Source organism: Zingiber officinale, chromosome 1B, assembly GCF_018446385.1.
Source record: "Zingiber officinale cultivar Zhangliang chromosome 1B, Zo_v1.1, whole genome shotgun sequence".
Classification (NCBI taxonomy): domain Eukaryota; kingdom Viridiplantae; phylum Streptophyta; class Magnoliopsida; order Zingiberales; family Zingiberaceae; genus Zingiber; species Zingiber officinale.
The window spans coordinates 165,987,715-166,001,433 of NC_055986.1; the positions used below are offsets into that span (position 1 = coordinate 165,987,715).

Consider the following 13,719-nt stretch of genomic DNA (forward strand, 5'->3'; position numbering starts at 1 on the left):
GATAGCAAATCTATATAAAATTTTCATGATATAAAAGGTTCTTGCCCGTCAAACAAAAACCATCAGTTGGCGAGGTAAAAATGAACATTGGAGCAAAACATTGGATCTGCCGGAAATTTTCCAGTTCAGACAAAACAATGGCAGAAATACTCGATCGCGTTAAAGCTGAGCGGCCAGGACCTCATTCCATGTATCAGGTATACCAGGCAAGCACCAATGCAAGCAATCCTGAACACCTTCAGTGCCTTTGATACTGTACTTGGATATGTGACTTTCATCTCTCAGTTGAGATAAACCAGTGATATCCAAAAGCACAACCCTTGTGCCATTGACTGCACTCGCCGCGGCAGCATCAATAGCAGCATCTTGTGAAACCACATTTCCTCCAGTCAGGGGTTTGGTATTATCACAAGTACCACCAGAATTCCACTCTCCATTAAAAAAATGCCTGGGAGATATCGAACGGAAAAATGCTTTCAGTCTTGGATGATGCGGTAGCTGGCTATCTAACCACTCGACAACCCTGTGAACTGCAAAATCTTTGGCACTACCCATGGCTGCAAGCCTTCTGTCAGTGTTGGGTGTTCCATTAACAAACATTTCCCACCTATTAGCTCTAAGCTTCCCTCTGTTCCAGTGGTGGCCAGTGTTAAGAACCAGAACATCAAATTTATGGAGATTTTGCTTCAAAAATGATGTTGGTCGATCAAGATGCATGGCATAACTAGTGGCTGGATCTGACACATTCAGAGGTTCCACATCACAGAGCGTCGCGGACCAGTAGTACAAGATGGTAGTGTTTGTGATCGGGAACCAGTAGGCCCAACCATTGGGTCGTTTGTCGTTCAGGCCCATGGTAAAACCATACTGTAGTCCAACATCTTCAACATCTGGCCTTTCTTTACCACCAGTGACCATACACATGAGCGATTGAAATTGCTGTCTTCCCAAGGAATCCCCTACAAGTGCAATAGTTTTGTCCTGCATCCTAAAAGGTATCCAGATTATGAAAAGATTAAAGAATTGATTCCTCAATACCTCTATAATAAGAAAAACCTTTGTCCTATGAAAAGATCATCAATATTGCAGCAGAATATATATATATATATATATATAACTAGCACCTTCTCAAGAAATTGGAGCCGTCAAACTCTGGCATATCACAATTTTCTGGTTCCCATCTGAATTTTTCATAGGAGAAATCTGTACGCTGAGTCAATCTACATGCCCAAGGCTCAGAGAGCCACTGTTTACATTCAAAACCTGAATACAAAGGTCTTCCCTTGCCAGCCCATTTTCCCTTTGCAAAGTTACATACTGAGAGAAACGAAAGGAGCACCATTTAGAAGATAAATTTCATAAACTTTGAATGTGGAAAGCTAGTCAATCATGATAAATGGATCTCTCTTTAACTTCATGCATGCAGGTTGAACTTAAAAACTAAAAAGCTACCTTTGTCTTCTCTGATCTGTGACTGAAAACCCTTAGCATCTTCTGTTTGTTTACTAGCTGTTGTAGGGCCAACAATATTATCACTGACAACTTGAACCACAGTTTCACTTGTATGATGGCCAGCTATCTCAGCATTAGGGAAGTCTTCCTCGGCTAAAGGATGCTGATTCGCATAGTCTACCTTAGCAACTGGAAGTAAGAAAAAACTCATCCTCATAGGATACAAGAATAATGAATATAAAAACTCAAAAGAGAGCAAATCATATAAATAACAATGGGGTAAACCTTGAGAAAACAAATCCAGGTCCTGTAGCTGGTGGAAAGAATCTTCGTATGGCGTTCTCACCCATTTCCAAATAAGGAGTGTTGTGAAGATGATGACAAGTGTGAGTGAAAGCTGCTTACCTACCAGTCCATTTAGTCCCAATTTCATCCCTCTACAAACAAATGAAATCACCTCTTGGCATAAGAATTTGGATATCACATCATACGTGTCTGCCAAAGAAATGATGAAGACAAGGTCAAACTTGCACAATGATGTTGCTGAATAATCAAATAGCCTCATAAAGTATAGATAATGAAACTACTCAGAAAATCTCTTTAAACCACTACTTTATGGGAAAGAAATTAGCCATTTTCTGCCCCAATAATATTTCCTTTGGATTTCTACAAGTAACAGGGGATATAAACGAGAATAATAAACAACTCTTAGATTCCATAATGAGCTTTCTTATTTTCTTCTTGAGCACTAAAGAGTATACCAGAGAATAATGAATTCATTGCCCAAAATTTTGAATTATTTGCTAAACAACAAATACCTCACCGAACCTCAACATGGTTTCCATAAAGTGCTTGTGTGAGTCCCTTCTCAAATACTAAAGCTAAATATCATTAAATCTTTACACAGTGGGCATGGCACTTACAACCATAGAATTGAAACACAACTAATGTAAAAACAATAGTTATGGGTTGGCACATATACATCCTTTTATTTATTAATAATCCATGGCTTCTAAGTAAACTAATGTAAGATCATGATAAATATGCACATTAATCAAGGAAGAGAGAGACTAAAGAAGATTTAGTTAGCAACGATAAAATAAGATAAAATTCATTTCTATATTAATAATCCATGGCTTCTAAGTTAACTAATGTAAGATCATGATAAATATGCAAATTAATCAAGGAAGAGGGAGACTAAAGAAGATTTAGTTAGCAACGATAAAATAAGATAAAATTCATTTCAATATAGATGAGGATATAGTAGGAGATCGAGTCCAATGACATAAGAGAATCCATATAACTGACCTCACTTAGTGGGATAAAGTCTTGGTTGTTTCCATTTCAACATTGTTCTTGCTCAAATGAAAATTGGGTGATACTAATAATTTATAACTAGGAAGCGTGCAAAATTTAAAAGGGAAAGCAAGTAATAAAATAAATTTGTGATTTGTCACCTAGATTAACTCTTGTTGTTCTTTTCTCCTATCGAAATAGCTTGGAGGATACCAGATGATTCAAGCATTGCTATTCCAACAGTTATATAGCTTTGTGTGCCATCCTCCACCTAAATTTTTTCTTATATATATACTTATATCATCTAGCTGAGATGCACAAAGGGTCAAGTCGTGTTCCTCAATGAAACTCATCTACTCAGCATCCGACTTCATTTATTCATGAATGTGAAAAATCTAATGATTATCAACTTGCATGATAAAAATATCACCAAAAGGATATCTGAGTAATTAGATCAACATTTAAACAAACGATACAAAGTAAAGCACTGTCTGGTAAAAGCGTATAGCCCGGTAGAGAGTATAACAATGGCTGATTACATAACAACTAGCAAATCTAGGAGGAGATGATGGAACCACTCACACTTGACTTTTAACACCTCATTTGTTCATTTCCATCAGAACCAAGCATAAGGCTGAAATAATAAAAGGGAAAAAAAAGATGTCTCATTGGGCAAAAATCTAACTAAACCTTTCAGGGATAAACTCAGACGGATACGCTTCAATCAGGAACGACAGCGATCTTGAAAGAGACAGTTCAAGAACCCTAGCAATTGAATAGAAGTCAAATCAGGCACACATCAAAACCAATTTCCCACCAAATCTTATGCCGGAAACGAACGAGAAGTTAATGTGGCCGATAAATTAGGGAAAGTTTCCGTCATCAAAATTTCTCTCGAGAAAAACTAGACAGAACGATGCGGAAGAAAAGCGGATCTATCCATACCGGGGCAGGGCGGGATCTAATCTGAGCGGCTGAAGACTGCGGTGGCTGCGGCGATGGATGGATTGGACGGGGAGCAAAGAGGAAGAGGGAGAGCAGGAGAAAGAGTGGATGAGAAGGTGTGAGGAGGAGACGGAGAAGAGAACGGTCAGCCGTTAAGTTCTCCGTCGGAGCACGAAAGGAAAGCGGTGCCACTGTTGATCATCCTACCCTTTCACTCCAGAGCCGCTGGATTCTAGTGTTGTCCTTTTCTCCGTTTTTTTTTTTAATCTTGAGGGTACATTTGGTTCGGGATTATTCTTGATAATTTTAGTTATCCATCCAAGGTTATCAACAAAAACCTTATTTAGTTTAGGTATTCGATGATTCTCGAGTAATGTTCCATGCACGATATGTCAGTAAAAGGGTTATGCAGCCTGGAATCGACCTCAAAAAACTAAGGTTTTTCTTGATTCCGGGATTAACGAATTTTTTTTACCAAAAATATCCTCCTATAAGAAAAAATATGAAAAAAAGAGAAAAAATGTAAAAAAAATAAAAAATGTTTAAAATTTTTTTAAAAAATAAAAAATTTTAAAATAAAAAATTTATTTTAAAAAAAAAAATTAAAATTTAAAATTTTTTAAAAAATTTTAAAAATAAAAAAAATTATAAAAATTAAATAAATAAATAAATTAAAATTAAAATTTTAAAAATGTAAAAATAAATAAATATAAATAATATAAAAACATTAAAAAAAAATAAAAAAGCACATAAAAAAGTAAAAAAATATACAAGAAAAATAAAAGTAAAAAAATAATATTAATAATAATATGTATAGTTGATTTTATAACTGAGGGTAATATGATAAAATATTAAACTAAGGTATTCATTAAAACCTTCAAACAAACAAGTTTTTGTTGCATTACCTAGGTTGAACCAAACAACATTTGGTTATGTTTTATTCCCCATAACCTTGGTTATGTGATTACCTGGTAATCACATAACCAAAGTTATACATGATAACTTGAATTAAGGGTGCATTTGATTCGGGGTTATTCTTATAATCTTGGTTATCTATCCAAGATTATCAACAAAAATCTTGTTTGGTTTCGATGATTCCCGAGTAATGTTTCATGCCCGACACGTCAGCAAAAGGGTCATGCGGTCCAGAATCGGAAAATCTCATAAAACTAAGGTTTTTCTTGATTCCGGGATTAAGGATTTTTTTTACCAAAAATATCCTCCGATAAAAAAAAACATGGAAAAAAAAATAAAAAAAAATATTAAAAAATGTAAAAAAACTAAAAAAAATGTTTACAATTTTTTTAAATTTTTAAAAATAAATAATTTAAAAATATATAAATTTTAAAAATAAAAAATAAAACAAATTAAAAAAAATATAAAAATTTAAAAATAAAATAAATAAATAAAAATAAAAATTTGAAAAATGTAAAAAAATAAAAATATATAAATAAAAAAATATTAAAACATTAAAAAATTAAAAAAACATAAAAAAGTAAAAAAATATACAAGAAAAAGAAAAGTAAAAAACATAAAAAAAAAATAATAATAATAATATGTATAGTTGATTTTGTAACTGAGGGTAATACGGTAAAATATTAAACTAAGGGGGCGTTTGGTATGAGCATGGGAATGAGAATCAGAATGAGAATCATTGTATTGTGGAATGGGAATGAGTATGAGCATGGATATCACTCCTAAAAGTAATGTTTGGTTAGTTGCATACTTTCTATCGGAATAAATCAATATTTTCTTTTTTACCCTTAAAGAAAAATAAGAGAAAAAAATTAGATGTAAAAGAAAGATGAATGTGAGAGAAAAATATGATGAAAGAGAATGATGAGAGAGAAAGTATGATGAAAGAGAAAGTGTGATGAAAAAGAACGAAGAGAGAGAAAGTATGATGAAAGAGAGTGTGTGATGAAAAAATGAAGAGAGAGAAAGTGCGATGAGAGAAAATGAGAAAAGAGAGTGTCAGTGCCGGCCTTGAGGTGGTCAAGGTGGGGCCGGTGCACAAGGCCCATCTTCCTAGTGGGCCCCATTTTTTAAATTTTAAAATGAAGTTTTGATATTTTTCATAGTATTAACTAACATTCCTATATCAATAAAAAAAGTTTAATTAAAAATGATCTAGTTATAAATTATAAACTATTATGGACATTTTTTATAAAAAGTGCTAAAATTTTACCTTTTGCTTTTTGAATCTTTTCGCCCGTGCCCATGCCGACGCCGAGGCTGACGCCGAAGGCTCGACAAGCTTTATAGTGGGTAGACAACCCACCGGTCATGCGAAGCCGTGAACGACAAACCCTAGTGATCTCGAGCGCCATCATCATAAATTCATAATTTCACAGTCACCTTTGGTCTTCGTGGTTGTTATCACAGCATCCGGTTGGCGTATCAAGTTTCAATTTCTACTTACGCATCTATGATAAATTGTTTTACTTAAATATATTTGGTTGGATTATACTTTCCATTGATTGTTAGTTTCAACATCAAATTAAAGTATTTTTTTCTCTGAAATATGTGGTTTTTGAATATCTAGGAATTAAGGTGGATAATTAAAGGGTGTGTCGTAGGCATTATGCCATTAATATGTGGTTTTAGCATCAATTGTTTTTTGCACCGGACCCTTCAAAGTCTAGGGCCGGCCCTGGAGAGTGTAATAGAAGAGAGCATGATGAGAGAAGATGTGAGATAAAATTGTTAGGACCAAAAGTAGCTAGAGGGGGGGTGAATAGCTCGTCGCGTGCTCGTTGCTCGGTGTTGCTTGTTTCTTCAAGAATGCGCAGCGGAAAATACATAAACAAACACAAACACGCTAACACTAGGAGTTTACTTGGTATCCACCTCCAACGGAGATGACTAATCCAAGGATCCACACCACGCACGCACCCTCCACTATGAAAACACTCCTTTTCGGTAACTACCGAGGGCGGAGAAGCCCTACAAGACTCTCAGTACAAGAAGAATAAAGGGTAGTAAAGAATAAGCAAAAGCTTACAAGAAATGCAGTAAAAACCCTAGCTTCTTCTTCTTCTCGTTGCAACTCGCCTCTTGACTTGGATGAACCTCCAAGAACCTTCAAGAACTGGCGGTGAGGAGAGAGAGTCTGTGGAGCTGTGTTGAATGAATGAATCGGTGAAGTTCTGTCGAAGAAATCGCACGCCAACGCCTATAAACGCGCCAACGGTCGAATCCCAATCGATTGGATTGCTCCCAATCGATTGGGGAGGCTTTGGATCGATCCACGGATCGATCCAGAGCGCCTCTGTGCTCTGGAAAAACTTCTGGATCGATCCACGGATCGATCCAGCACTTATCGCGCGAAGCAGCAGCGTCCCAATCGATCCACTGATCGATTGGGACCTCTGGATCGATCCACGGATCGATCCAAAGAGGTTCTGTTCGTGGGGACTCACCGGATCGATCCACTAATCGATCCAAACCTGCTGGATCAATCCACGGATCAATCCAAACCTGCTGGATCAATCCACGGATCAATCCAAACCTGCTGGATCAATCCACGGATCAATCCAAACCTTGGTTTTTGCCCAAAACCAAGCCCAAAGCCCCCTAAACCAACATCTAGTCAACCATGACTTGTTGGTACATAAGACCTAGCATCCGGTCACCCTTGGCCAGCTAGGACTCTCTCACCAAGTGTCTGGTCAATCCCTTTGACCCACTTGGACTTTTCTCTTCTTGTCAAGTATCCGGTCACTCCCTAAGACCTACTTGGACTTTTCTTCCTCGTGCCAAGTATCCGGTCAATCCCTTTGACCTACTTGGACTCTCACCAGATGTCTGGTCAACCTTGACCCATCTGGATTTCTCTTACCTGGCTTCACTCACCAGGACTTTCCCAATTGCCTAGATTCACTCACTAGGTCTTTCCCAATTGCCTAGATTCACTCACTAGGTCTTTCACCTGGCTTCACTCACCAGGATTTTTCTCCTGCCTAGCTTCACTCACTAGGACTTTCCCAATTGCCTAGATTCACTCACTAGGTCTTTCACCTGGCTTCACTCACCAGGATTTTTCTCCTGCCTAGCTTCACTCACTAGGACTTCCCAATTGCCTAGCTTCACTCACTAGGTCTTTCACCTGGCTTCACTCACCAGGATTTTCCTCTTGCCTAACATCCCAGTTAGGACTTCCCAGTCAAGTATCCGGTCATCCTTGACCTACTTGACTCTTCTTCAATCAATATCTTATTGTCAAACATCTAAACTCAAACCAAGACTCAGCTTGGTCAACCAGGTCAACCTTGACCTGAGGGATGTTGCACCAACAATCTCCCCCTTTTTGATGTTTGACAATACCACAATAACACTTACAATGCCACATGCTAATCCCATAGCCTCATTCTTCATGCCACTAGGTAATGAACACATAAGTTAGACTCTTCATTCTCCCCCTAAGAGGGCAAACTCCCTCTAGGTAATGAAAGCCTAACTTACTCCCATTCACAAGTCCTTTCATTCTCCCCCTATTGGCACACATCAAACCCCCTACTGATAAAACACATCAACCCATCTTTGGGCACACATCAACCCATGCCCCAATTTTGGGTATACATCAACAAATCCATTTGTTGACAACTCTCCCCCTGAAGAGTTGCTCATAGTTGTTCACAACATCACTCGTTGTGATCAACACGACAATGAAGGTCCCATACCCTTCATTTATCCTTAACTTCACCCTCAATGTAGACAAATACCCAACCTTGAGCATTTTCTAACCACTTGAGTTTCCACTTGAAATAATGAGGATATCCACTCCCCATTTCAAGTTCAAAAACTCGTCCATGAGCATTTTCTTTAAAGAAGGTTAACCACCTTCCAAGGTTCATGAAAAATAATTTTCATGCCTTTAAAGAGTCCCTCCCCCTAAAGACATGGTGGTAACTTCTGTCATTGCACCAACAATGACTTGGAATCCCTAAACCTTTAGGAAACCCAGATTTAGAAGTTTTGAGGTTCAAATGTTCAAAATTTGAAACAAACCTCAACCTAAACTTCAATGAAGTCTTCCTTAACCATTCCATCCTTGTTTTCAACACGAAAACACCCTTGTTATGTATACAAATGTATTTTAAGGGTTTGGAATGGTTACATAGACTAACCATGGTTCAAAGATGCTGAAGTCAGGCCTTCCCAGCCAAAATCAGCAACTTGGATCGATTGGAGTTGGGATCCAATCGATTGAACCAACCGAATCGATCCACTGATCGATTCAGTATGTGTGGATCGATCCACTGATCGATCCAGCGAGCTTCTGCTCGCAAGATTTACCTTCTGAATCGATCCACGGATCGATTCAGGAACTCCAATCGATCCATGGATCGATCGGAGTTCTGATAGTTGCTGAAATTTCATTTCAGTCAACTTCAGAAACCCCTAGAAAATTCTACAAAAATCCAAAAATCATGAAATTTCGTGTAGACATTATTTAGGGCATACTTAATCATGGAAAAATAGCTTTCTATGAAAATACTTTATATTTTCAAAGATTGACACAAACTTGAAAACTTGCAAAAACTTTAGCGTTTTCTTCAAGTTTGTGTCTAACTATTCAATGGTGATTACTATCAAAAGATAGCCTTCACCAAAGTTTTCCAAAAACATTTTAAAAACATTTTCAAAACCAATATCCCATCATGTTCCTTGGGCATAATGCACATGACTTGTACATTAGCTTTCCCAATGATGGGAAAACACATAACTATGTGTTTGATGAACTTAAAACTCAAAAGAATGCACTAAATCAACATCTTGAGTTTTGTTCATCATCCTAACATCTCACTTGTATCTAATGTGCACTGAAACACATACAAGTCATCTTATAGGTCTTTGTGAGATGTAAGATTTTGGTTTTGCCCTATTCTAGGGATCATGCATATCTATCTAGGCATTTTGAGAGGTAGACATCCACAAAGGATGTTACTTGTTGATTTACTTGTTAAACAAATGTCACTTGTTTATTCCACTTGTTGTAAACAAATGCCACTTGTTTAACTAATGCCATATGTCCTTAATTGTTAAGGAAATAAACATAATGCATGATAATGTTATGGCATACATCAAAATAAAATAGCTTTCAAAAGAAAGATTCCTATAACTACATGATGTATGTATGGCATGACATGGTATTTTTGTATTTTTCATGATAAGTCATGAATGCAAAATACAAATAAGATAAAATATGATGTCATGGCATATTATGCGCAAACAATCATGGCAAGGTTTAGCATAAATAAAATATACCTAGATTACCTATCTAAGTATCGTTAATCTTAGCTAATCCTAAAACTTAAACCCTAGATTGCCCAAAGTGCTTCAAGAGAGTGCCAAAACCTAAATGGGCATTTCTAATTCTCTTGATTAATTTATGCCAATTGAAATTAAGCTTATCCTCAAATGTTGGCATATTCCATTTTTCCTCAAGAGTAATCACATAAATCAAAGCCCGGAGTGCCTTAAAATTTATAAGAGAATACCAAAATCCCAACTTGGTATTTCTCTAGGTTTTCCCAATTTATGCCTTTTTAAGATAAAATCAATTTTCCACCATTAGGCACATTTTACTCTTTCAAGGAGTAAATAATAATTCCATTTCATTTTCAAAGGTTAACAAAAACCTTGAAAATGCTCCTTGAGTGTCAATTTCCTCAAAGTTGGGTTAACTACCCTTCTAATCGGAGTTGACACTCTCTAACCCATCTATGGGGTAGAGAAGATGCTCCTAGGAACCCAGCACCTATTGGTGCTCCTTGGATGCTCTAGGTACTCACTAGGGATAACTTCCCTAGATACCTTCCTAGTAACCTTGTTGAGTTTCTTAGAAGCCTTGGTCACATTTTCTAGGTCAACTCTAGGGATAGCCTCTCTTGTGACCTTGTTAGTGACTTTCTTAGACTTCTTAGAAGTCTTAGTCACTTTGGTTGCAAAGATACTTCTAGGGATATCTTCCCTTGTATCTTGGACTTGACCTCTAGACTTAGGGTTTGTTCCATAGCTATATGGAACCCTATGATAACTAGGCACATCCTTTTTAGCTTTGGGTTTGTATCCCAAACCTCTATGACCATTGGATGACCTTTGTGCTCCTAGACCTAGGCTATGCTCATTTTGGCCTAATAAGATATTTTCCATCCTTCTTAGGGTCTTTTCCATTTTATCAAGTCTTGACCTCAAGACTTGATTTTCCATCACTAAGTCCTTAGTTTTTGGTTTTCCATTAAATCCATGAGCATTTTTGTTTCTAGGCTTGTAGCTACAATCCTTAGAGTTCTTGCCTATACTTTTACCTACATTCCTAGCCTTAGGTGTAGTAGTTTTGGCATGTAGGGCCACATGCTTTTCCTTAAAGCCCTCATGCTTCCTATTCTTATGATAAATCGCATTAAAATGATAAAAATTAGAACTATCATGCTTTTTACCATAATGTAAAAGGGTAGGCTCAATAAATGTTACCTTCTTCTTTACCTTGGAGGCTCCCCCTTGACTAATGCCTCCTTGAGCCTTGACCATCTTCTTCCCCTTGGGGCATTGACTTCGGTAATGCCCTTTTTGGTTGCAAGAAAAACACACAATGTGCTCCTTGCTCCTTTTTGTTCCGGGGATGGTCTCCTTGGGCTTCTCCTTGCCCTTTTGTGCCACTTTGTCCTTCTTCTTGGCCAAGTTGGGACACTTGCTCTTGTAGTGCCCACTTTCCCTACACTCAAAACATATTATATGATTTTTATTTTTAATTGAAACATTTATACCTTCTTGTGTAGGGATGACACTTGCTCCTCCATTTGCTATTTCTTGAATTTCGGAGGTGGCACCATCTTCTTCTTCTTCACTTGACCCGGATGTAGAAGCTTCTCCTTCTTCTTGATCCGGCGTCACCAAGGATTGCTCCCCCTCAATCCTAGAGGTGGAGGCTTCATCATCTTGAACATGAAACAAGAAGTATGCTCCCTCCTTGTTCCCTTCGTTGCATTCCCTTGAGGATGAAGCTTCTTGGATTTCCTCTTCTTCGGAGGTTGAGCATCTCTCAACCTCGGAGTCCTCCTCTTGGTCTTGCTCCAAAGAGTCACCCTCTCTGGATTCTTCATGATCTTGTACAGTGGAGGGGATCTCTTCATGAAGCTTGGCCAATTTGCTCCATAGCTCCTTTACATCTTCAAACTCTCCAATTTTGCAAAGGATGGTGCTTGGCAATAAATTGACCAAAAGCTTGGTCACTTTGTCATTTGCCTCGCACCTTTGGACTTGCTCCGGGCTCCATTTGATTTTCTTTAGAACTTTGCCCTTTGAATTTCTTGGAGCCTTGAAGCCTTCCATTAGAGCAAACCATTGCTCTATCTCCATCATAAGAAAATTTTCGATTCTTAATTTCCAAGAATCGAAACTCGTAGAAGTGTATGGTGGAGCCACCCTTGTGTGAAATCCAAGCCCATCTTGGAATTGCATCTTGAAGTTGAGCTTGATAAAGTCTTGAACTTGAAGAATTTGCTCCAACTTCTTCACCCTCTAGCTTTTCTTGATATGCTTGACCCTTCCGGCGATGATTCCGGTGAAGAGCGGCCTCGCTCTGATACCACTTGTTAGGACCAAAAGTAGCTAGAGGGGGGGTGAATAGCTCGTCACGTGCTCGTTGCTCGGTGTTGCTTGTTTCTTCAAGAATGCGCAGCGGAAAATACATAAACAAACACAAACACGCTAACACTAGGAGTTTACTTGGTATCCACCTCCAACGGAGATGACTAATCCAAGGATCCACACCACGCACGCACCCTCCACTATGAAAACACTCCTTTTCGGTAACTACCGAGGGCGGAGAAGCCCTACAAGACTCTCAGTACAAGAAGAAGAAAGGGTAGTAAAGAATAAGCAAAAGCTTACAAGAAATGCAGTAAAAACCCTAGCTTCTTCTTCTTCTCGTTGCAACTCGCCTCTTGACTTGGATGAACCTCCAAGAACCTTCAAGAACTGGCGGTGAGGAGCTTAGAGAGTGCTGGGGAGGAGCTGTGTTGAATCTGGAATGAATCGGTGAAGTTCTGCTGAAGAAATCGCACGCCAACAGCTATAAACGACGCCAACGGTCGAATCCCAATCGATTGGGGAGGCTTTGGATCGATCCACGGATCGATCCAGAGCGCCTCTGTGCTCTGGAAAAACTTCTGGATCGATCCACGGATCGATCTAGCACTTATCGCGCGAAGCAGCAGCGTCCCAATCGATCCACTGATCGATTGGGACCTCTGGATCGATCCACGGATCGATCCAAAGAGGTTCTGTTCGTGGGGACTCACCGGATCGATCCACTGATCGATCCAAACCTGCTGGATCAATCCACGGATCAATCCAAACCTGCTGGATCAATCCACAGATCAATCCAAACCTGCTGGATCAATCCACGGATCAATCCAAACCTTGGTTTTTGCCCAAAACCAAGCCCAAAGCCCCCTAAACCAACATCTAGTCAACCATGACTTGTTGGTACATAAGACCTAGCATCCGGTCACCCTTGGCCAGCTAGGACTCTCTCACCAAGTGTCTGGTCAATCCCTTTGACCCACTTGGACTTTTCTCTTCTTGTCAAGTATCCGGTCACTCCCTAAGACCTACTTGGACTTTTCTTCCTCGTGCCAAGTATCCGGTCAATCCCTTTGACCTACTTGGACTCTCACCAGATGTCTGGTCAACCTTGACCCATCTGGATTTCTCTTACCTGGCTTCACTCACCAGGACTTTCCCAATTGCCTAGATTCACTCACTAGGTCTTTCCCAATTGCCTAGATTCACTCACTAGGTCTTTCACCTGGCTTCACTCACCAGGATTTTTCTCCTGCCTAGCTTCACTCACTAGGACTTTCCCAATTGCCTAGATTCACTCACTAGGTCTTTCACCTGGCTTCACTCACCAGGATTTTTCTCCTGCCTAGCTTCACTCACTAGGACTTCCCAATTGCCTAGCTTCACTCACTAGGTCTTTCACCTGGCTTCACTCACCAGGATTTTCCTCTTGCC

The 13,719-nt window shown here is 38.8% G+C and overlaps 1 protein-coding gene across 2 annotated transcripts; it reads right to left on the reverse strand.

The window, feature by feature from the left end:
• On the reverse strand, positions 1-3,918 carry LOC121989173 (protein trichome birefringence-like 14). 2 transcript variants are annotated; one of them, XM_042543061.1, is made up of 6 exons: positions 3,694-3,918; positions 3,439-3,513; positions 1,738-1,947; positions 1,453-1,641; positions 1,125-1,317; positions 1-988 (listed from the first exon to the last, which is right to left on the reverse strand). In XM_042543061.1, the coding sequence occupies exons 3-6, from the start codon at positions 1,883-1,885 to the stop codon at positions 160-162; spliced, it is 1,359 nt and encodes a 452-aa protein (XP_042398995.1). In that variant the 5' UTR covers positions 1,886-1,947; positions 3,439-3,513; positions 3,694-3,918; the 3' UTR covers positions 1-159. The 2 variants fall into 2 exon arrangements, with proteins under 2 accessions (XP_042398995.1, XP_042398986.1); XM_042543052.1 differs by lacking the exon at positions 3,439-3,513 and having other exon boundaries at positions 3,694-3,917.
• Between the last annotated feature and the right edge of the window lie 9,801 nt (positions 3,919-13,719).